At 42.8% G+C, this 25536-nt stretch overlaps 1 protein-coding gene across 1 annotated transcript in view; it reads left to right on the forward strand.

Annotated features, from left to right (window-relative positions):
• Positions 1–327: 327 nt before the first annotated feature.
• Positions 328–25536, forward strand: part of SPMIP2 (sperm microtubule inner protein 2) — a 62633-nt gene continuing 37424 nt past the window's right edge. The window contains exons 1-2 of the mRNA XM_068269508.1: positions 328–550; positions 23003–23232. Coding sequence (XP_068125609.1) covers positions 472–550; positions 23003–23232 — 309 coding nt within the window. The 5' untranslated portion in view covers positions 328–471. The remainder of the gene's footprint in view (positions 551–23002; positions 23233–25536) is intronic.

Raw genomic sequence — 25536 nt, forward strand, 5'->3', positions numbered from 1 at the left:
TAAACGTTTTCAAATAAACCGAATCAAACAAGAGTTGGGAATGTGAGTCTTTTTTTAATGACACCCTGATGTGACATATGTCAATACATAAAAACTACACATGTAAAAAAATATAGTATCTGCACATCAGATGCAGACATGTTGCACAGTGTTCTGTATAATTAACATATCATGATTTTCACATAATGTATAATGTGTGCTCTGTGTGACAGGAAATATTTGTCAACCTATCATTTGCTTCAGGTAAACTTTCCATAGGACCACTGTCAGTTTTATCCACTAGCAATTAGACCTTTATGGTCACCCTAGAGACTGTTGCTAGGGAAACATTGTTTGGCCAAGGTACAAGAAGGAGGCTGGAATCCTATTACACTGCTGTTCAGTGACTGCTGACTGATCAGGCTTCAACGTGCTCTCATTCATGCAGAGTTACTGAGTGCCTCATGCCATTTAGCTGCCCAGTGGCACATTATGCATCAGAAACAGCAACCCCGGCCTTCCACATCCTGTCGTCCTCAATATGAATCAGGAAAAAGGATGCTGTACACAGGTAATCTGTAAACACAGGTGGAGGGGGTCTCTGTATACAAACCTCAGGAGGAACTATATGCCTGTCACATTGTGAGGGAAGATAACAGCATGGCAATGAGACACTGCAGAGATCTCCTTTAAATTTATAAGCCACTAGCAAACAATAGTCTATGGGAAGACAATGGTTATGACACTTTTTATTTAAAGTGTCTGTGTACTACGACTTAAAAGTAACCTATGGTGAGAGACATGTGGAGGCTGCCATATTTACAGTATTTCCTTTTAAACAAATACCAGTTGCCTGGCAGTCCTACTGATTTTCTGGCTCCAGTAGTGTCTGAAACACACACCTGAAACAAGCATGCAGCTAATTTTGTCAGATTTTTTGTCAGAAACATCTGAACTGCATGCTTGTTTAGGATCTATGGCTAATAGTATTAAAGGCAGTGGACTGGATCAGCAGGACAGCAAGGCAATGTGCACTGTTTAAAAGGAAATTAATATGTCAGCTTCCATATGTGTCTCACCTCAGGTTCCCTACTGCTAAAATGAATACAGATTGTATCCCTATTTTACAGTACTGGCAGTTGCAGCATGTACAGTAACTGATAGCATTCTGATAGCAAGGTGGCTGCACAGTGCATGGATCCTTGTTTGAAAAAAAATCTGCTTCTGACATCCTCACTGCTACACTTCTACAGTCTGCCTTCAATTATCTCTTGTTTTGTGCTTTGTTTGACATCAATGTGCAGATTTTATCAGCACTTCAACATGCATGGACCAATATTGAATAAGTGTAAACAGTAGCAGTCAGGGGAATCAGTTTTTAAACAAAAGCAGTAATGCAAGTGTATTGAGCAGAGCATCACTTTAAGACATTCCACTCTCTATACGTACTATTCCACTAACTATAAGTACAAGAATATTTCAAATTTCTGTATTCTTTCCAAAAAAGCAGCACATTATACAGAAGCTGCACTAAACTGCACAGCACAGAAAATGATCTACTGTGACAGCTCCCAGACTGAATCTATTAGCACACTGTAGCATTGATTAACTTTTGTTTAACCCACAGACTCAGCAAAAAATATGTCACTTTGTCTAATTAATAAACTACTTGACATACAAAGTCTTCTTTTGGAAGAGGCAGGTTCTGCTTAATATTTTAACTGTTAACACATCTACTACTGTAAAATGATTTACTATGTACAGACTTTTTTTCTTGAAAGTATGTTTTACCACTACAAATATGTATGTTGTTATCCTTATTTGTCTGCTTGGCTACAGGTATATGTTATATATTTAAATATGTATTCTATAGTTTGCTACTTACTAAAATGTTACTCCTCTTATATTCATACATGCATTCAGCCATGCTGTATATATGTATCTGCAGAGTGCAGGCTCACACTGGCAGCAAGCTTCTGCAAAAGACTCTGAAAACATTGTGTTTCCACTGCTGATCACCCAGCAGGGTTAGCATGAATTTAAAGAAAGGAATGTTCTGCACTTTCACCGTCCTGTAATGTGATTCTTTCTGTCACGTGGCAGAACCACATTAGGCCAGGGTCACACTTTTTTGAATCACATGTCTTTTCCCCATAGTACATAATGGAAAACGTATGTGATTCTGCTAAGTGTTACCACAAGGGCCATGGCTTGTAAGACAACATTATATTGGGGACAGTTTCTCAACATTTTGTATTCTCCATCTTAAATGTGTCCATTTTGAAGCCAATCCTGATGTCATTTCCTCCCTTACTCTCCTCTGCCTGATTGTGTATGCATTGCCCGCCCTCATCCCAATCTTCAGGCATTCCCACCCAGCTCTGCAATAGAATACATGCTTGGTAGAGGAGTAATGGGAAATTAACAGCCTCAATGGGGTGTACTGTGTCAAGCAGTACAATGTTGCCAGTGGCAACAGTTCAAGTGCTTCTCAATCAGACTTCTGTTGCCATCTAATGAAGATGGATTGGGGCAAGTTCACTACTGCCCAAGCTCTGATAGTGGAATGAAGCTGGAGAAGGCTGTTATTGACACGCAAGTAGCTAACTTAGGCCTCGATTCATCATTGTCTTTGCAATAACTTTTTCCAGTTCGTTAAATTACCGAATTCTAAGTTTATAAATTTCTAGTTGTATTCATCAAGGTTTTTCCGCATTCTGTGTGACTTCGATAGAATATCGATAACAATGCGGTAACCATTCGGTAAAGTGTCGATATTTCTATTTTACAGCAGTAATTTAACACAAGGCCATAAGATTCCGGTGGAATTGTGGGTAAAAAGGCAGTTTTTTCAACACCACGGAGCAAGATTCCGAATAGGGCTTAACATCTGGACCAGGATTCTGGAAGTGGTTTGGGACAATCCCATAATTTTGCCAGCTATGGCTTGATAGGAGCCTTTTCTGAAAAAATATAGTGCAGCTAGCAAATTAGTTAACCCTGGCACTGCCTGTGTTCTCTTACAAGATGATTCAAGAGAAATGCCGATGTCCTGGTATAGCAAATAAATCTATTCTCTTGCAAATTGATATGGTTCTAGACCTTATTCTTGCCCTTCTGCACCTTTGAATCACTCTCAGCTGATACATAACCACGTGAAATGGCTCCATCTTCTCTGTCAGCAATGATCTGACAGAAATAACGACAGAGCAGTGAAGGAGATAACTGATCCTAACTTTAACGCTAAACCACGCCCACTTTCATTTTCATGAATTGCACTTTCTTCCGTTTTATCGCATCATTACCGAATGATTACCGAATGTTCGCTAACAGCGGTAAATAACTTTTATGAATCCTGAAATCAACTTATCGAGTTCGGTATTTTACTGAGCTGTCGGTAATTGATTCGATAAGTCTTGATTAATCGAGGCCTTAGTCTGGTTCTCTTCTTTCCCACTGTGTGTCTGCTGTTTATCACAACTCTGTTCACTTACTTCAAGCCCGACTAAAGGCTAACAGTAAAAACAGGCAGCAGGGCTAGTGCTGAGTGACTAGTACAGCAATGCCCTGCATATCTTAAGTCTCATACAAACATCCAAGGACTGTCACCTTCTGGAATCTCTCTGGCAGCAGTTTGGAGCTGAGTTTTGTACATACACATGACTACCCTAGAGGCTACTGACACGTCTGTTACTACAATGGAGTAGCATCTAGTAGGTGGGGTGAGTAGGAGAACAATGCACTCAGTAGGGTATTGGATGTCGCTAAAAATCTAACATGTCAGTAGGCTCCTGGTCACACACTAGACTAGGCTCTCGTACGGGGCAGTCCTTATCGACCACCACAGCAGAGTTTAATACAGCATGTTTATGTAGCTTTACTTGTAAAAAGAGCTCTGGCAGGAGTGATAGGCACTAGGGCACCTTTCCATTGTAATGCAGCTCCTGCTCCTGATATTCCTCCCATCACCACTGGACAGCACAAGCACATGTAGCATGGCCAGGTGCATGTTTCATCGGGGGCTGCTGGATAGACTTTCTGAAAACCATCACAAATGACAATAGTGAATCTCAGTTGGGATCTCATCTGGTTGGATCCCACTTGAATGTGGAGGCTCCTTAGGAAGGAAGCAATGTGCTCTCCCAACCTCATGACCTAAGCCACATAGACATGGCAATAAATGTCAGCTTTAATGATTGTTGCCCAGTTATTAGGGTGACATTTTGGGGCACAAGCACTGTACTGCTGTATGAAGAGAGAAGGGACAATGGGGTGGCACATGAGTGAGTGGTGTCTGAGAGGCAAGTATGAGCACGTTGGGCTTAGATATTTAGCGATTTGCTGTGATGGATTTCTAAACAACTTTGTAGAACAGCAGTACACACACAAGATTCTCGGCTAAGAAATACCAAATGATCGATCACCTAGGTTGAACTTCCTCTGGTGTGTTTAGGAAGCTCTACTTTTTTTGCATGTGACTGCTCTCTGGGGAGATTTGTGCATAGTAGGTTGCACAAGCTGTCCCTTCAGTGACAAGGCACAGAACATTTATATTGCGCTTTTCTCCTGGCGGACTTAAAGCACCAGAGCTGCAGCCACTAGGGATGCTCAGTAGGCAGTAGCAGTGTTAGAGAGTCTTGTCCAAGGTCTCCTTACTGAACAGGAAAAGCCAAAATTTGAACCCTGGTCTCCTGTGCCAGAGACAGAGCCCTTAACCAGTATACTATCCAGTCACTGCTACGTGCCTTTGGTGGCTTCTGTAGCCTCATTATAGACTGCTGGGCACTGATTGTAATCGATTGGCTTGTTCCAGGCTGTTCTTTCCATTGCTATATTGCTGGTACATGAGCAGTCCTTATAAGGGAAATACATGGAACAGATGTGCAGAAGCAAAAGGACATGCAATATCAGTCTGGTAACAAAAACAAACTTTTTTTAAGACCATAAGTCTGTTTCTGTGGCTCACAATTCAGTAAAAACTGAATAAAACCTAATAGTTACATTTTTACCAGGCCATCCCCTTGTGATAGAATATAAAAAGGACACAAGTCGTAATAAAAGTAAGTGCAAGCTGACTAATATGGGGCGTTGTCTGAAACATAAAATGGGAATGGAATAAAGTTGTAGAGATGTCTATGTCTGGGCTGCAGCAACGTAACACTACATATCCAGTGAATATATATGAATCAATCCAGATGTGACAACATCCCCATCGCCTCTAGTGTCATTGTTGCAGGTTTGTAATTTACTTATGCAACAACAGAAAGAGGTAAAATAAGCCTTTTGGAAATGTAGTGATGGGTGTGTCAGTTTGGCCCCATTGGTTTCAGCACCAGAGAAGTCAGTGCCAAGCTGTGCTGTATATGCCAGCAAAATCTGTCTATAAGCTTTACCTCTCATAATTTCCATTTCTACGGTGAAAAATAACTTTGTCCTTCTATGAAACTTAGCATCCGTTCTCCTCCCCAATACCCTAGCCATAGATCTCCTACATAGAATGTTCTAGTCAGTCCATACCCTAGTCATAACTGCCTGCCCCCTCCCCATGTAAAACATCACTTCACAAACAGAACCTTGCATCTGGCACTAATCCTCTCTCTCCCCAATGTAAAAGATTATTTTCCTTCCATTATCTAGACATAACTGCCCATAATACAAAATAGTACAGGCAGGCCCCTACTTACTAACAGATTCCATTACAGGAGAATGTTTGTAAGTTTAATTTGTTTGTAAGGTGAGTCGTGTTAAAGAAATATTGTGGATACATGATTTATTTTTGAACAACTCTGGATTTGGGCGTATAGTATAAACCATGTTTTGTTGGTAATTTTGAATGGGTTTCAACTTGATGGCAACCGCGTCACGCCGCTAGGCGTGGCCATGGCGGCAGCCCCAGGACCACCTAACACTGATCAGTGTAAAGTCCTGAGGGCGTGTTTTGCAGGAGATTGCGCATGCCAATGTGCGTGCATCTCTGCTTGTATGCCCAACCAGCGGCGATCGCCACTAGGAGATTGTTGGACGGTGAAACCGCAGTCTATTAACACGGTATAGTGATGCGATCTATAGCAGCGCTGTACTGGGGACAGCCGTGTGACATGACTGTCCCCCTGGGAGACATAAGAGTGATCGGCTGTCATAGGCTGCTGCCTTTGACAGCTGATCACGGTGATTGGCTGGCAGGCCTTAAAAAAATAAACAAAATTGTCAAATTTATTAGAAAAATGAAGAAATTAAAAAAAATAAATAAATAAAGATCCTGGGAGCGATCATAGCCCACCAACAGAGAGCTCTGTTGGTGGTCAGACGGGGGGGGGGGGGGGGGAGGGGAAAATCACTTGTGTGCTGAGTTGTGTGGCCCTGCAGCGAGCCCTTAAAGCTGCAGGGGTCTAATTTATAAAAAATTGCCAGGTCTTTAGGGGGGTTTAAGCCTGGGGCCCTTAAGTGGTTAAAGTGTTTTAAACTACTTAGAACAGTTATACAATACTGTAACATTTAACAACAAAAATATGCCATCAAAAACAGTCATGTATATTTTGTACAACTTTGCTTGTATCTCTGAAATATTGCATACAAAAGTATATTATTTGCTTAGCAGTTGGAATAAAACATTATTTCCCACAATGCAATGAGGTTGCAGACAGCAACCTGTCAGGACCAAGGTCATAACATCACACTGTGGGAGGGGTTTCACTCCAGTATCAGCCATACAGATGTCCCTGATCATCTATGAAAAGGTAAAGATTTCTTATGGGAAAGGTGGTATCATCACTCAGCTACTAATTAGGAGGATGAAGTTCAATTCTTGGTTAAAGTTCTTCTTTAAGTTTGAACAGATAATTTTCCGCTGCACCAATTGATCAGGTGAAATACAAAAGGCTTTTATTTCTTCAATCCAACATCATGGTATACATATAAAGCTCACGCGTATCGGAGCGAGACTGGCTCCTTAATCATAGCTAACATCTATGAGTAATACACAGTTTATATAGATGGGTGAACACACCCATGGGTGTCACCCTAGTTCTTAAAGGGATATACACATACAATTAAAATAGTATGAACTACTCCAATACAATACATATATAAAAACACGTAGACTATGGCACCACTTCAAAAGTGTATTAATATGTAACATGAAAACAGTAATAAAAGATTAGTATCTTATATATACATAACACATAACACATACACATAAAGTGCTAATGCATCCCACAGAACATGTATGTGCCAGTCCATCTCATAAATGACAGTGTTGTCTATAGTACACATGCACATACATGTATAGCCATATATAGTGAATCGACATCCTATGAAAAATAAAACATGCTAAGATCTAGTTTCGAATTCAGTCCCAAAGGTGAAAGGACCTGTTGCTTAAACATCTACCAGCACCATTATAATGTTCCGCAATTCTTTGACGCAATGGTCTAGTAGTACAGCCGACATATTGTATATTACAGATAGCACAAGTAACTAGATATACTACATTGCTGGTATTGCAATTAATGTATTGTCTAATGTCGTGTATGGTCTGTTGAGAGAAGGAAAAAATCTCTCGTGTCTGTTTGTGAAGGTTGCAATAACGACAGGTATTATAACCACATCTGTATGACCCTTTATGCAACAGCCAGGTAGGAGTACGTTTTTCGCAGCTCACAAACAGACTAGGTGATAGACTAGTCCATAAAGTAGGGGCACGGGGAGAAGAAATACCACTTTTTCCTTCTCTCAACAGACCACACACACGACATTAGACAATACATTAATTGCAATACCAGCAATGTAGTATATCTAGTTACTTGTGCTATCTGTAATATACAATATGTTGGCTGTACTACCAGACCATTGCGTCAAAGAATTGCGGAACATTATAATGGTGCTGGTAGATGTTTAAAGAGAAACTCCAACCAAGAATTGAACTTTATCCCAATCAGTAGCTGATACCCCCTTTTACATGAGAAATAGAATGATTTTCACAAACAGACCATCAGGGGGCGCTGTGTGACTGATTTTGTGCTGAAACCACTCCCACTAGAGGCTCTGAATACCGCGGTACTCCTGGCAAACTGCCACAATGTAACAATGTTCACAGACAGGAAATGGCTGTTTAGAGCTGTCTAACAGTCAGAACAGCTAGAAACAGATACATAACCTGCCCACAGTAACAATGTCACCATGTAATACATGTCAGAATGTGAATCTGGGAGAGGAAAGATTTTACAATGAGCAAACACTGACTAAATCATTTATACATAATTATGGTAAAAAATGAAGCACTTTTTTTATTACATTATTTTCACTGGAGTTCCTCTTTAAGCAACAGGTCCTACATTACACGTCTCTAGTGTAGCCAAGCATTTTCTATATACACATTCAGGGGATATGGCTTTTTTCCAGTTCCAAGGGATTGAAAGGGTTTCACGTCCTGTAAGGGGTGGTGATCTATATAGAACCTTGTTAAAACGAGAGGCCCTCTGGATTTGGAAACTAGGGACACGTTCACCTTTGGGACTGAATTAGAAACTAGATCTTAGCATGTTTTATTTTTCATAAGATGTCGCTTCACTATATATGGCTATACATGTATGTGCATGTGTACTATAGACAACACCGTCATTTATGAGATGGACTGGCACATACATGTTCTGTGGGATGCATTAGCACTTTATGTGTATGTGTATGTGTTATGTATATATAAGATACTAATCTTTTATTACTGTTTTCATGTTACATATTAATACACTTTTGAAGTGGTGCCATGTGTTTTTATATATGTATTGTATTGGAGTAGTTCACACTATTTTAATTGTATGTGTATATCCCTTTAAGAACTAGGGTGACACCCATGGGTGTGTTCACCCATCTATATAAACTGTGTATTACTCATTTTGCCTTTATTGCTTGCTGTTTCCAGGGCCTGCAAATGAGCGTACCTCTGCAGAGGTTTCACTGTTCCCAACATTATGCCGATATTAAATACTATGGGCTTGATTCACAAAAGAGTGCTAAGTGTTAGCACGGCCGTTGTCGCGCGAATTTTCGCATCGCGCACGATCGCGAATCTTCGCGTGAATTGATAACGATTTTGCACGCAAACATGAATTTTTGCGATAAATCGATATCGTTTTCGCGCAGAAATTCACGTTTGCGCGCGAAATCGTTATCGATTCGCACGAAAATTCGCGATTGCACGCGATGCGAAAATTTGCGCGAAAACGGCCATGCTAACAGTTAGCACTCTTTTGTGAATCAAGCCCTAAATATCTTTGACCTTTTTGTTAAAGAGAATCTGTATTGTTAAAATCGCTCAAAAGTAAACATACCAGTGCGTTAGGGGACATCTCCTATTACCCTCTGTCACAATTTCGCCGCTCCTCGCCGCATTAAAAGTGGTTAAAAACAGTTTTAAAAAGTTTGTTTATAAACAAACAAAATGGCCACCAAAACAGGAAGTAGGTTGATGTACAGTATGTCCACACATAGAAAATACATCCATACACAAGCAGGCTGTATACAGCCTTCCTTTTGAATCTCAAGAGATCATTTGTGTGTTTCTTTCCCCCTGTTCTCATGCACTGAAGTTTCAGGCTGCTTGTTTCTTCCTGCAAACAGCTTTGCCCTTGTCTGTAATTCTTCAGTATGTGAAAGCCCAGCCAGCTCAGAGGACGATTTATCCAGCTTGTAAAAGATAAGAGAGAAGAGAGAAGCAGCTCTAATCCTAAATAACACACAGGCAGTGTGCATAGAGGGGCCTGGAAGAGGGAGTTCATAGCAGAACCACAACACTGAAGAACTTGGCAGCCTTCCAGACACAGGCTGACAAGTCTGACAAGAGAGAGATAAGTTGATTTATTACAGAGACTGTGATAGTACAAAGTGCTACAGTAAGCCAGAACACATTAGAATAGCTTTTTGAACTTGTAGGATGATAAAAAACAGGATGCAATTTTTGTTACGGAGTCTCTTTAAGACTGTCCTGCCAAAAGAACAAAGATATGAATGGATCGATGAATTGAAGTGGTGCTTTCTGTGATGACAATGTCAAGGTCTAGACAAGACAATCTCTTGCATATCTATTGAGCTAGCGTTTCATGCAGACCTAAATACATAGAATACAATCTCTTTGTGGCAGTAAACATTCAATATAGAAATAACCAAGCAACATAAATATCTATCAAATAATGAAAACAACATTCAATATTGACTTACTTTCATGTGCCCATTAGAGTAAATAATACATGCAAAAGGATTTTAAAAGATTATTGACTAGCACAGTGCTACAGTAACTAAATACAAATATTGCTGTATATTAATTAAAGCTGAACATGAACCTGCAAAGGCAGCGCCAAAGAGAGTCAAATAAACACACCTTGTGCTCCTAACAGGCAGAAATGGCTTAAACCAGAGTTCCCCAACCTTGTCCTCAAGGCACACCAACAATACATGTTTTGCAGAAAACCACACACAATCACAGGTGGGGTAATTACAACAACAACAACAAATAACACTTGTAAAGCGCTTTTCTCCCGTGGGACTCAAAGCGCATAAGCATGGCTCCGACCATCGTGGTGCAGAGGAAGAATTTTATAAGTCTGGAAATGCCAGGCTAAACAGGTGGCTTTTCAGTCTGGATTTGAATAGCTCCAGGGATGGTGCTGTCTTTACTGGGTGTGGCAGGGAGTTCCAAAGAGTAGGGGCAGCATGACAGAAGGCTCTATCTCCAGATTTTTTGAGGTGCACTCTGGGAGTGACCAAGTTTATAGAACTTGCTGATCTGAGGTTGTGAGAGGTGTGGTGCAGCTTCAGCAAGTCCTTCATGTATCCAGGGCCCAGATTGTGCAGGGATTTGAATGTCAGCAGTCCAATCTTGAAGAGTATTCTCCATTCTACTGGTAGCCAGTGCAGTGAGCAGGACTGATTAACTACCCCTGTGGATTTCCACAAAACATGCACTGTTGGTAGGCCTTGAGGACAGGGTTGGGGAACACTGGCTTAAACCTCTTGAGGACCGCAGTGTCAAACCCCCTAGAGACCAGGCCAATTTTCACTAAATTGGCCACTGCAGCTTTAAGGCCTCGCTGCACAACACAGCACACAAGTGATTCCACCCCCCCCCCTTTTCTCCCCACCAACAGAGCTCTCTGTTGGTGGGGTCTGATCGCCCCCTCCCCATTGTTTTTATTTTTGTTTTTTTTATAAATATATATATATATTTTTTATAAAATTTACTATTTATTATTATTTTTTCCCCTTGAAAACCCTCTCTCCCTCCAGCCAGCCAATGACGGCAATTGGCTGTCATAGGCTTCAGCCTATGAGAGCCGATCGCTCTCCTGTGTGCCAGGGGGACAGCCTTGTCACGCGGCTGTCCCCAGTACAGCGCTACTGCAGATCGCAGCGCTGTACTTAGTAAAAAGATGGCGGTTTTGCCATCTAACAGTCTCCCGAGCAGCGATCGCCGCTTGGAAACTGAAGGTGGGGCAGAGCTCCGCCTCCCAAGCAGGAGATGAGCGTGCAGCCTCTGAGCAATCTCCTGCAGTAGCTGGCCTCAGGGCTTGACGCCAATTGGCGTTAGGTGGTCCTGGGGCTGCCGCCGCGGTCACGCCCATTGGCATGACGCGGTCGTTAGGTAGTTAACCTCCCTGGCGGTAAGCCCGTGCCGAGCACGGGCTATGCCGCGCAGGGGGATTTCTCAGGCCCTGCTGGGCCGATTTTGATAATTTTTTTTTTTTTTTGCAGCACGCAGCTAGCACTTTGCTAGCTGCGTCTGCCCTCTGATCGCCGCCGTACTGCACCGATTACGCGGCGCTCGCTGCGCCGTGAGGCCCCCCCCCCCCCCCAGACCCCGTGCGCTGCCTGGCCAATCAGTGCCAGGCAGCGCTGAGGGGAAGATCGGGTCTCCCAATGACGTCACGACGTCGATGACGTCGGTGACGTCATGCCGCCCGTCGCCATGGCGACGGGGGAAGCCCTCTAGAAGATCCCGTTCTTTGAACGGGATCTCCTGATCTCCGATCGCCAGAGGCGATCGAAGGGGCTGGGGGGATGCCGCTGAGCAGCAGCTATCATGTAGCGAGACAAAGAAAAAATAAATTAAAAAAAAGATTTTGCTGCCCCCTGGCGGATTTTTTATAAACCGCCAGGAGGGTTAGAGTGAACCTCCAGACTAAAAATCTACTTAGCAGAACTGAAAAGGCTTGGTGTTTCTTTAACAGTTTCACAGCATCAGAACTTTGTTTTTCTTACCAAAGCATAATTTTTAGCTGCATTTTTAGCTAAGCTCCACCCATCAAAGAAAAAAAGCCCAAGCTTTTTTTCCCTGATGCTGTGCAGAGCATGATGGGATTTCCTATGTTGTTATTCACATTGCCTAGCAACTGGGAGAGGTGCTCAGGACACAAGACAGTTGGAACTGTGTCTCATGCTCCCTGTCACCTCCTTTCAACCAAAAAGATGGCTGCCATCATGAAATCACAAACATTTGCCTGTTCTTTTAAAACAGTGTGGGTAAGAGATTATATTACCTATCTATTTTAATTAACATAACTAATGTAACTTAATGACAGTATGTTTGTTTAGGCTGGAGTTCCTCTTTAAGATGAAATGGGGCCCTAGGCAAGATAGCAGTTTTTTGCCCACCGCTGATTTTTTTTTAGTAAGATCCAGGCCCTAGCCAACTGCCTAAAATTGCCTTGATGATACAGCTCTGCTAACAGGCCTTATATTACTTCCCCCAGACTTGCAAACAGTATGCAAGAAGAAGAAATTGGGATTTTAGCATTTTTTCAGTACAGTCAGGTGCTTATATAAATTCCAATCATAGCCTGTTTTCTACAAGCCAGGTATGCTAGTCCAAGGGTGACATCCATTTCACATTTGGGAAGAAGTTCTAATCTTGAACTTCATGATGACTATTGGATAAAATGAGCATAGTCTGCAGGCTCATTGAGCCTGCTTGCTGGCTGATTAAAGAGGAGCTGTCAGCCGTACTATCTCAGAAAAAAAACATATATAAGTAGATAAATACTTTCTCTATTTACATAACATATGTATTGCGCTGTCTACATTTTGATTTTAGTGATTTTACTGCAGAAAAAAAAATCCTTCTTAGCATTTCCCATTTTAAGTGTGACTGTTTTGAAGCCAATTCTGATGTCATTTCCTCCCTTAGTCTCCTCTGCCTGATTTGCCCACCCTTTACTATAGAAAGTGCATTGTCTCAGCATGAGAAATATTGGCCAATCATAGAGGAACAGAGGTGTGGGAGGGGAAAACAGGAGCGAAAGATGCTTCAGCCAATCAGGCTGCATTAGTTCATTCTGAAGGGAAGTACAGAAGCAAAAAAGGACAACTCAGCATGCCCTGCAACTTCCTTTTTGTGTACCAAATTTTGTGTGTACCAAATAAGAGTCAGGAAAACTGGTGAATGATCATTTATCAACAAGAAAAGTAATAGAGATTTTAACTTTTGGATTGCCTGGTTAGCATCCTTATTACTTGTTTACCAGATAAAAATAAAGAATTGATTTTTTATTTTATGCTCAATAGTTACTCTTTAATAAAATAGGCTGGCTGCCTGTCAACCTGATGGATACTATATGGCCCTTGTCGCACAGGAGGCTGAACTGTACCCTTGGCCAATTAACTGTGCTCTTTCAAGCTGCAATCTGATGCAGCCAAATGGCAATGGTTTTATCCGCATGCATATTAGCGCTTGACACAGGCCAGTTTCCGGATAGCAAAGACCCGCCTCATGTCAAGTCTAGCTGCAGTGGAGCTCAGATGTGAGTATATAAAGCAGATCACACTCCACTGCCAAATGATAGCCAACACCCGTCAGGTATAAGGCATATGGGAGCAGGTGATATGCGGTGAATTAATACGCTTGTGTAGGCTTTAAGCAAGGGGATTAAGAAACGTTTGAGAAATAAGTTCCTGTTGAGCATGTCACCACGCTGTTAGGAAGGGGTGGAGGCTGTACTTTCACTACATAGACCTAAAAAGGGCAATTGGACTTACTGATGCCTACACTAATGTAGCTACCCGATGAGCAGTCCCACAGCTGCTCCCGCAGTAGTCACTGTTTCCCTCATACAGAGCAGCATAAAGGTGGTGGAATATTACTTCCCTCACTGTCAAGTCTACTTGGTTCTCTTCTCCACGGCAACCATACGCTGTAACCCATCCCTGCTCCAAAGTCTTCTGACATGTCATGCGATATTATGCAATATGCAAGAAGACTTGGATAGGATGGAAGTTAATTACAGTGAAATTCTCTTAAGAGCAGGATGGACAGGACCCAAAGCTAGAGGACATATTGTACCTTTTATGGCCATGCTAGGTATGGGGTGATAAAGAGTGCAATGGTACTTACATTTGTTCTGGATCTAAGGGTGTCATTGTGACCCCATTTAATATGTGGAAAGGATGACATGGTGGCTGCAATAGTTCTAGGAGAGGAAGAGTAACATGATGGCTACATTTGTTACGAGGGGAAGGGTCGGTATGGTGGCTGCATTTGCTATAGGGAGGAAATTATGTTATGGTGGCTACACTAAATATGGAGGTCCTCATGGTGATCACGCTGCTATGTGGGGATCATTTTGGACGCATTTGTTTTATGGAATCATGGTGGCTGCACTTGTTTTATGGAATCACGGTGGCTGCACTTGTTTCATGGAATCATGGTGGCTGCACTTGTTTTATGGAATCATGGTGGCTGCACTTGTTTTATGGAATCATGGTGGCTGCACTTGTTTTATGGAATCATGGTGGCTGCACTTGTTTTATGGAATCATGGTGGCTGCACTTGTTTTATGGAATCATGGTGGCTGCACTTGTTTTATGGAATAATGGTGGCCGCATTTGTTTCATGGAATCACGGTGGCCGCACTTGATTTATGGAATCATGGTGGCCGCACTTGTTTTATGGAATCATGGTGGCTGCACTTGTTTTATGGAATAATGGTGGCCACATTTGTTTCATGGAATCATGGTGGCCACATTTGTTTCATGGAATCATGGTGGCCACACTTGTTCTATGGAATCATGGTGGCCACACTTGTTTTATGGAATAATGGTGGCCACATTTGTTTCATGGAATCATGGTGGCCACATTTGTTTCATGGAATCATGGTGGCCACACTTGTTCTATGGAATCATGGTGGCCACACTTGTTCTATGGAATCATGGTGGCCGCACTTGTTCTATGGAATCATGGTGGCCGCACTTGTTCTATGGAATCATGGTGGCCACACTTGTTCTATGGAATCATGGTGGCCGCACTTGTTCTATGGAATCATGGTGGCCGCACTTGAATTATGGAATCATGATGGCCGCACTTGTTTTATGGAATCATGGTGGCCGCACTTGAATTATGGAATCATGGTGGCCGCACTTGTTTTATGGAATCATGGTGGCCGCACTTGAATTATGGAATCATGGTGGCCGCACTTGTTTTATGGAATCATGATGGTCACACATGAATTATGGAATCATGGTGGCCGCACTTGATTTATGGAATCATGGTGGCCGCACTTGATTTATGGAATCATGGTGGCCGCACTTGTTTTATGGAATCATGGTGGCTGCACTTGAATTATGGAATCATGGTGGCCGCACTTGATTTATGGAATCATGGTGGCCGCACTTGATTTATGGAATCATGGTGGCCGCACTTGATTTATGGAATCATGGTGGCCGCACTTGATTTATGGAATCATGGTGGCCGCACTTGATTTATGGAATCATGGTGGCCGCACTTGATTTATGGAATCATGGTGGCCGCACTTGATTTATGGAATCATGGTGGCCGCACTTGATTTATGGAATCATGGTGGCCGCACTTGATTTATGGAATCATGGTGGCCGCACTTGTTTTATGGAATCATGGTGGCCGCACTTGTTTTATGGAATCATGGTGGCCGCACTTGATTTATGGAATCATGGTGGCCGCACTTGATTTATGGAATCATGGTGGCCGCACTTGATTTATGGAATCATGGTGGCCGCACTTGATTTATGGAATCATGATGGCCGCACTTGATTTATGGAATCATGATGGCCGCACTTGATTTATGGAATCATGATGGCCGCACTTGATTTATGGAATCATGGTGGCCGCACTTGATTTATGGAATCATGGTGGCCGCATTTGTTTTATGGAATCATGATGGCCACACTTGATTTATGGAATCATGGTGGCCGCACTTGTTTTATGGAATTATGATGGCCGCACTTGATTTATGGAATCATGGTGGCCGCACTTGTTTTATGGAATTATGATGGCCGCACTTGATTTATGGAATCATGGTGGCCGCACTTGTTTTATGGAATCATGGTGGCTGCACTTGTTTCATGGAATCATGGTGGCCGCACTTGTTTTATGGAATCATGATGGCCGCACTTGTTTTATGGAATCATGGTGGCCGCACTTGTTTTATGGAATCATGATGGCCACACTTGAATTATGGAATCATGATGGCCGCACTTGAATTATGGAATCATGGTGGCCCCACTTGTTTTATGGAATCATGGTGGCCGCACTTGTTTCATGGAAACATGGTGGCTGCACTTGTTTTATGGAATCATTGTAGCCGCACTTAAATTATGGAATCATGGTGGCCGCACTTGTTTCATGCAAACATGGTGGCTGCACTTGTTTTATGGAATCATTGTAGCCGCACTTAAATTATGGAATCATGGTGGCCGCACTTGTTTTATGGAATCATGATGGCCGCACTTAAATTATGGAATCATGGTGGCTGCACTTGTTTTATAGAATCATGGTGGCTGCACTTGTTTTATGGAATCATGGTGGCCGCACTTGTTTTATGGAATCATGATGGCCACACTTGAATTATGGAATCATGGTGGCCGCACTTGTTTTATGGAATCATGATGGCCGCACTTGAATTATGAAATCATGGTGGCTGTACTTGTTATGGGTTTGTGTCATGGTGGCTGCATTATTGTGCAGGGGTCATTAGTTTGCACTTTTATATAAGATATTAAGATCGGTTTAAATTTAGATAATAAAAGTTTTGCTATTAGCTTATGGCTATTGGTGGTGGCTTCTACTATTGGAGCGTATGGTGCACTTGGTCTATTTCTGGAAGGATTATACATGGACTTTGCTATATTTTGTCTATATAACTGTAGGTCTATATAATACCCCAGCTTACTATTATATTATGTATATTGCTTGCATCTTTTTAGATTGCGGTGGTACTTGAATTTGGCTCATTTGGTAAGATAAAAATATATACTTGTTCTCTGACTGGCTTTTTATCCTGACATACGCATGGGTCTCCAATGGTATGTATTTGACTCATATGTCATATATTGTATGTTTTTAACAGATGTTTGTATACGATGTGCCACTAAGGAAGCAGCTTTCACAAGAAGTCTCTTGCGTGAATTGGAACTCTGAATTTGCACCCATACGTTTTGTCCGCAGTTTGAAGACACTGTGAATGAAGAATAAATAAGAGCATTTTGCTTCATAAAAAAACCCATTCATTGATTGTTTTTCTAATAAATATACAAATATACAATCTTACACTTTTAGACAACTTACTACCTGGAAATTACTATATAGTAACATACAGGGGCGTAACTAAGACCCACCGGGCCCCCCTGCAGAAATTTTGAGCGTCTGACGCTTTTGAGTATCAGACGCGACTTCATGTTTATACAGGTAGTCGCGTCAGAGGCTAGAGAGAGAAGCGTCCACGCTGGAGCGCATGGAAGGTATGTAGCTGCCGCTGCCCGCCGCTGCACACATATGGTTATTGAAGCTGGAGGGGAGCACAGAGGGGGGAGCCCGAGGTGAGGGAGGGGGGGGGGACCGTCCCCCCTCCCCGCCGAGTGTGGCCATAGCTTTACCCTCATGCTGCAACCCCTCCAGCCTCCCCAAAACGGCCCGAGCGGGCCCCGGGGGGGGGGGGGGCCCCGCGGGCGCATGGGCTGCAGCCCCTATTGTTACGCCCATGGTAACAAGTGCTACAAATTACTGTGTAGAAAATTATACATAATTACAACATCTCACATTTTCTTTAACCTAGGCTTCACTGTATATTGTGCTCCATTTAATAATATATTTTTAATATAGGATGGCAGTTATAGCCCCCCAAGCAATGTGGGCAGATATGACAGACAGTGCTCTCAAATGCACATTATGTACATGCATTTACCCCAAAGAGACACTATTAAAAATATTTTATTTCAGTATTCTCTATGGCATTATAATAGAGTGCATATTTATTTCAAAATGAGGACATGTAGAAGTCACTATAGGTAGCTTATAAACTTTTAAATAAACTCTGGGCAGCTTAACAAGTAGTTGTTAGAGAAAATTATCTCCTCTGTATTAAAGTATGAACACTTCTGACTGTAAACAGTCACTCTCTCAGTACCTTAGATCAGAATCTCACAATATAAAGTCTGTGTATAACTGATGGATCCGCAGATACTCCCAGTACTCCTCACTTTTGTTGCCAACTATTTTGACATTAATGGCCGTGTGCTGAGTTATTTTGATGGGGCAGCAAATTTGCACTGTAAAAACAAAGCTGTATACTGACCACTTTACATTGTATCAGTGTCATATCTTCTTCAGTCTTGTCCCATGAAAAGACACAATAAAATATTTACAAAAATGTGAGAGGTGTAGTCACTTAAATAAGATACTGTCCATTGGAATGGTAAGTGATGCTTCGGAACGTAGTGTATGGCTGCGACGTGACCCATCTGTGCTTTTCTATGTTAAAGATGTGATGCATTTCTAGCAATGTGCCCACTGCATCTGTTGTTGAAATAGCATGGCAATCTTTTTTCCTTTATATAGCACCAACATCTTCCGTAGCACTGTACATAGAACAAAACAAATATAGGGGAACATAGATACATGAGAAGTTCAAGACACTGCACAGTCATGACATCCAGCAATACAAGTACAAATACATACAGGGCCGGCGCTACCATAGAGGCAAAGGAGGCAGCTGCCCCAGGGCCCCAGAGCTTGTAGGGGCCCCCAGTGGCTACAAGAGGAAAACATTTTTTTCAAATCGGCCTTATAGTTTTTGAGAAAATCGATTTTAAAGATTCAAAGGAAAAAATACACATTTAAAAACCTGCCGACTTTAATGGTTGATAGCAAATCCACCTTAAATGCTAGAAACCCTAAATTTGCAGGATATGGTAAAGAGGATCTGTAACGTCAAAACCTCCCCTGGGGGGTACTCACCTCGGGTGGGGGAAGCCTCCGGATCCTAATGAGGCTTCCCACGCCGTCCTCCGCCCCTCAGGGGTCTCGCTGCAGCCCTCCGTGCAAGATGACGTCAATATTTACCTTCCCGGCTCCTGCGCAGGCGCTCTGACGGCTGTCGGCTCCGAAGTAGGCGTAAATACCCGATCGCCGTCGGGTCTGCTCTACTGCGCAGGTGCAAGTTTCCAGCGCCTGCGCAGTAGAGCGGACCCGACTGAGATCGGGTATTTCCGTCTACTTCGGAGCCGAAAGCAGCCACAGCGCCCCCGCAGGAGCCAGCAAAGGTAAATATTGAATTCACAGTCGGGTCTGTCGCCGGCTGTTCAGAGGGCTGCAGCGAGACCCCCGCGGGACAGAGGACGGCGTGGGAAGCCTCATTAGGATCCGGAGGCTTCCCCCACGCGAGGTGAGAACCCCCCAGGGGATGTTTTTGATGTTACAGAGTCTCTTTAAAGAGATCATTAGGAATAAGAGGAAAAAACTATTTTTCAAAAAGACCTTATAGTTTTTGAGAAAAAAGATTTTAAAGTTTCGAAGGAAAAAAGTATACTTTTAAATGCGGTAAATGTCACTTTTAGTAGCAAACCTAACGGTAGTGTAATTTTACATGCATCAAACGAAAGCGCAATAAATTTCCTGACGGGGTTTCCAGGGGGTCTATACGCAGCCGCAGCGCTTTGGCCAGGGTTCGCTATACAGCCGCAATATGGCTGTATGAAGATCCCTGGCATTTTTTCTTATTTTCTCAATTTTTTTTTATGTTTAGAGTGTGGGAATTTTTTTAAAACAAAAAATTATGTGGGGTCCCCCCTCCTGAAACTTTTTAACCCCTTGTCCCCCATGCAGGCTGGGATAGCCAGAATGTGGAGCTCCAACCGATTGGGACTTCACACCCTGACTATACCAGCTGCAAAAAAGGTCCCCTAATGCAGATTTTTGTTTCGGGTGTATGTTGGGGGGGCCCCTCAGGTTTATTTTGTGCGGGGCCCCATTGTTGCTTACACCGGCCCTGAATACATACATAGCTAATGTGTGGTTTGAGATCTCACTAAAATTGGTACGTATTCATATGGTAAATTACAGTAAAATAAGAAACAATATGTGTGAGGATTGGAGGGGAGGAATTTAAAATTGCATTGTTTGCAGATGATACAGTGTTCACCCTCTCCAGTCCTCACACCTCCTTGCCGGCTCTATTTCAGCTTATAGACAAGTTTTGCTCTGTATCTGGCTTCAAAATTAATCGTTCTAAGTCCTAAGCAATGGCATTTGGGCTGTCGCAGCTGCAACAAGAAGCATTGGCCACCTCTTTCAAATTTAGGATTCAAAACAAGGGTCTGAAATATTTAGGGGTTATCATGACACCCTCTATTGTGCAACTCTATGCAGCTAATTACACCCCCATTATCGCAAAGCTACATACTCTGCTGAATGAGTGGAATCAATACAATATCGCTTTAACCGGCCGCATAAATGCCCTTAAGATGACAGCCTTGCTGAAAATCCTCTACCTCTTTCGAGCTCTCCCCATTAGGATTTCCCTCCCCGACATCAAAAATCTACAGTCACATTTCACGAGATTCTTATGGGCAGGTAAAGTCCCTAGAATTAGCTATCAATATCTGGCCAGAGGGAAAAATCAGGGTGGCTTGGGAGCACCTATGTTGCTTAAATATTTCTATGCCTCCAGGCTAGCTCAATTAGCACAATGGTCAGCCGCTAGGGGTACAATTAGATGGGTCGACCTCGAGGCAGCCCTATTACATCCCTTCCCTCTGCCATCTCTACTCTGGACGAAACGCCCTTTTTAAAATAAATCAGGCCCTATAACTGTAATCCTGGAATCCCTATCTATCTGGAAAGGACAACAATCTAGACTTGGGCTCCTCTGCAAACGCTCACTAGACGAATCCATCCTCTTAAATCGGGACTTTCCACCGGGTTTAGAGATCCAACCATGGGTAAACTGGATGAAATCGGGTCCCCCTTTACTTAAAGATATTGCTCCTGGAGGTGTCATAGCCCCCTGGGAGGAAATCCAGACTAAATTTAAACTACAAGCACAAGTTTTCTTCAGATATCTGCAGGTTAGGCATTTTGTGCAGAGTTGCGCAGTGGAGGGTCTCGAGACCTCAACACCACCCATCGCTAAAGAATTTCATTCTTATAAACATACTCCTGGTATGATATCATTGTTTTATCACGAAATCTGGTACCGACACCTGGAAGAGATCTCCCCTGCCATGATTAAGTGGCAGGAGAGATTCCAGAAAGTATGGTCCCTAGATGACTGGGAAACTATCTTTCTGGGTCTAGCTAAATCCTCCAGGAACAGCCTAGTCAGAGAAAGGGGATACAAAATTCTTTACGATTGGTACAGATCTCCCGCACTCCTCTTTAGAAGGGGTCTTTCCCCTACAGATATCTGCTTTAGAGGCTGTGCACAGCAGGCAGATCATGCACATTGTTGGTGGCTTTGCAAGATAGTGCAGGATTTCTGGAAACTATGCTTCCAACTGGCTTCTGAAGTTTTGAACGTAGAGGTTACGCCCGACCCATGGGTGGCCCTGTTTGGTCACACTGATCCTCTCCTTTCCAATCATAATAATAAATTGCTAGTACACTTTTGTAATGCCACCAAAGCCATTATTGCAAAAGAATGGAAATCTTCTTCCCTGGTAAAAAATGCCCTTAAGCACAAAATTAATGAATACTATTGGATGGAGAAGATAACAGCTTCTTTATATGATGAAGAGGATCGGTTCGATAAGATATGGTCGCCTTGGGCGGACAGATTTTTGTAAGAAAGTTTTATCCAGAGGGCTTATGATTCTAACTATCTTTTCTTCTCCTCTGACAACGCTTCTGGACATTTCAGATCCTCTGAGACAAGTAGTTATTATATGCCTTATATGCTTGCTGTAGATATATGGGGCTAATATACCATTGTAATTGCAGCCACTATAATTGGCATGGATATTGTCTTGATATTATTCTGTAGTTAATCAATGACTGATACCAAAATGAAACTTTTGCATATTGAATCACGCTGTATGTACATGAAGATTTTTTAATAAAAGCTTTATTGTTGAAAAAAAAAATAAGAAACAATATGAGGTGGTACTTGCCCTTGCAAACTTACAATCTAGAGAGTGGTGGGGTGGAAACACCAGGGAAGGAGACACAGGGGTTAGTGGATGAGGCAGTGAACCTCCAATGCTACCTATAGCAACTTGTCTGAAAAGGTGTGTTTTTAGAGTATGTTTGCAGATTTTCAGGCTCGGAGCATGACAGACAGGCTGTGGGAGAGAGTTCCAAAAGAGAGGGGCTGCTCGTGAGAAGTCCTGGAGGACAAAAGGGTCTCCTGGGAGAAGTGAAGGTTCCAGGCACCATCTAAGTTTAATAACAGTAAAATATGGGGTTGGGCTGTTGGATGGAACAGCAAGTGACAAGCATTTAATTACCTTAGGGGGACTGCTCACTAGCCCTCCTTGTATATGTAGGCCTCTAGGGAGCAGTCCCCCGAAATTAATGAAATGCTTGACTTCCATTCACTCCCAACAGTATACACCATTTATGAACCCCAGCCAGGATGTAGATTGTGCTCCCGCAGCTTCACTTTTATCGCCGCTAAAGACAAAGGAGTTCCATGCACCAGTCAGGAGTCAATCTGATTGGCTTCTTGCAGGACATGCTACAACAAGAGAATGATCCCTTCCAGGCATTTAATTATTGTGTTTTTCTCATATGAAGGCCCAGACTATGTGAAGGACTACAGGCCCAAGCTCTATGACTGCACCCGATATGTTGGAGAAACGATGCCATCCCAGGAAAGCACCAGTGATGTGAATTACTTGTATCGTGCGGCACCCGGTACCCCCTCACCACTGCCTAAACACTGCTATGTAGGTGGAATAGGCTGGGGAGTGACTGAATTCCACTTGCTCAACAGAAGTCAGCTTTCTAGCAATTGTCAGATTAAGGTAATGTTTAGTTTACTGATGTTTTGAGAGTACTTAATGTGAAAGAAGTGTATATAAAGTCTATAAAAAGTTGAGTCATCCCTAATGCTACATACACACTATACGTTTTTTTGGTCGATTCTGCCGTTCGATCAATTTTGGATTCGTTTTTCCGCTCAATTACCCGCTTGATTCTCTTATCTTATCAATTCCCAATCACTATAAATCGAGCGATAAAACGATTGTAATATCGGACATGGAAATTATCTATCGAACTTAAAAACGTATTGTGTGTACCTAGCATAACATCTCCTGATTGTCCTGATTGCTGGGATAAATGTCTATTCTATACACAGTCTAAAAGTAAGTATTCCTGTCTAGGTGGCTGGATAGTGTAATGGTTAAGGGCTCTGCCTCTGACACAGGAGCCCTGGGTTCAAATCTCGGCTCTGCCTGTTCAGTAAGCCAGCACCTATTCAGTAAGGAGTTCTATGGGCAAGACTCCCTAACACTGCAACTGCCTACTGAGTGCGCTCTAGTGGCTGCCTCGCAAGTGCTTTGAGTCCGACAGGAGAAAAGCGCTATACAAAAAAAGGTATTATTTCCATAGATGAACGTGGAAGTCATATAGCATCATACAATATACTAATTGTGCTTCATTTTGCTCAGAAAAGCCTATAATTAGCTATAAGCAGCACTGAAGGCACACTGGCTCACCCACTAATCCTTGTGTTTCCTTCCCTTTTGTTTCCTCCCCACTACCCTCTAGATTGTAAGCCTGCAAGGGCAGGGACCTCCTCCTAGTGTTTCTCATACTGCTGTTATTTTAACATATGTACATGTACCAACTACATATCAACTATGTATGTATCTATATTTATTCTATTCAATGTCATGACTGTACAGTGTCTTGTATTTATGTATATTTGTTCCCCATTATTTGTTTGTATTATGTACAGCGCTACGGAAGATGCTGGCGCTATATAAATAAAAAATAATAATAATAATTTATAATAGTGAACCTCCAGATGCATTTATCTATAAATTACCTGAGTGTGTTTAATTATTTTTCTATTTAATTTGAACTGTAACCAGCATTAATGTATATTTCTGTATATTTATTTATTTATTTATTTGTTGTATTTATAAAGCGCCAACATATTACGCAGCGCTGGACATTAATTTAGGTTACAGACAATATTTAGGGGTGACAAACAGCAATATGACAATACAGGAATACAAGAAAACCAGATCACACAGCACAGTATGAGTACAAGGTAATGCTTAGTCAGTCACTGGATGGGAGCATGGAGTTAGGCAAGTTAGGTTCACTCAAATGCATAGCATGGGTGCACAGTAATAGAGGTGCATGATCAGGTAGGACACAAAAGGAGTGAGGACCCTGCCCAAAGGCTTACAATCTAGAGGGAGAGGTAGGGACACGAGAGGTAGGGGACCAGAGTTCGGCTGTGGGTTTAGAGCAATTGTGAGGGGTGGTAGGCAAGAGTGAAAAGGTGAGTTTTGAGGGCCTTCTTGAAGGTGTTGAAGGAGGGGGCTGCCCTAATGGGTGGAGGTAGGGAGTTCTATAGTGTCGGAGCGGCTCTTGAGAAGTCTTGGAGGCGTGCATGGGACTGGGTGATGCGGGGGACGGTCAGGCGAAGTTCATTGGAGGAGCGGAGTGAGCGGCTTGGTGTGTATCTCTGAGTAAGATCAGAAATGTAGGTTGGACAGGTTTTGTGGATGGATTTGTAGGTCAGACACAATATCTTGAATCTGATTCTGGACTGGATAGGAAGCCAGTGGAGGGATTCACGGAGGGGAGCCGCCCTGGTGGAGCGATGGGAGGAGTGGATAATTCTGGCAGCCGCATTCATGATGGACTGCAGTGGGGCTATTCGGGTCTTAGGGAGTCCAGACAGAAGGGCATTGCAGTAGTCGAGGCGGGAAATTATGAGGGAATGGATGAGGAGTTTGGTGGTGGCAGGGGTCAGGAAAGGGCGAATCTTACAGATGTTACGAAGGTGGAAGTTGCAGGACTTTGTGAGGTTTTGGATGTGGGGAGTGAAGGAGAGTGCGGAGTCCAGGGTGACACCCAGACAGCGGGCTTGAGAGGTAGGGTGAATAGTAGTGTGGTTAACAGTGACCTGCACATCTGGGAGGTCCAGGGATGACCGGGGTGGGAAGATCATAAATTCCGTTTTGTCTAGATTTAGTTTTAGGAACCTAGCGGACATCCAGGAGGAGATGGCAGATAGGCAGGAGGAGACCTTGTCCATGGTAGTGGTGGATATGTCAGGGGTGTGGAGATAGATTTGGGTGTCATCT

This window comes from Hyperolius riggenbachi, chromosome 1 (assembly GCF_040937935.1).
Source record: "Hyperolius riggenbachi isolate aHypRig1 chromosome 1, aHypRig1.pri, whole genome shotgun sequence".
Classification (NCBI taxonomy): domain Eukaryota; kingdom Metazoa; phylum Chordata; class Amphibia; order Anura; family Hyperoliidae; genus Hyperolius; species Hyperolius riggenbachi.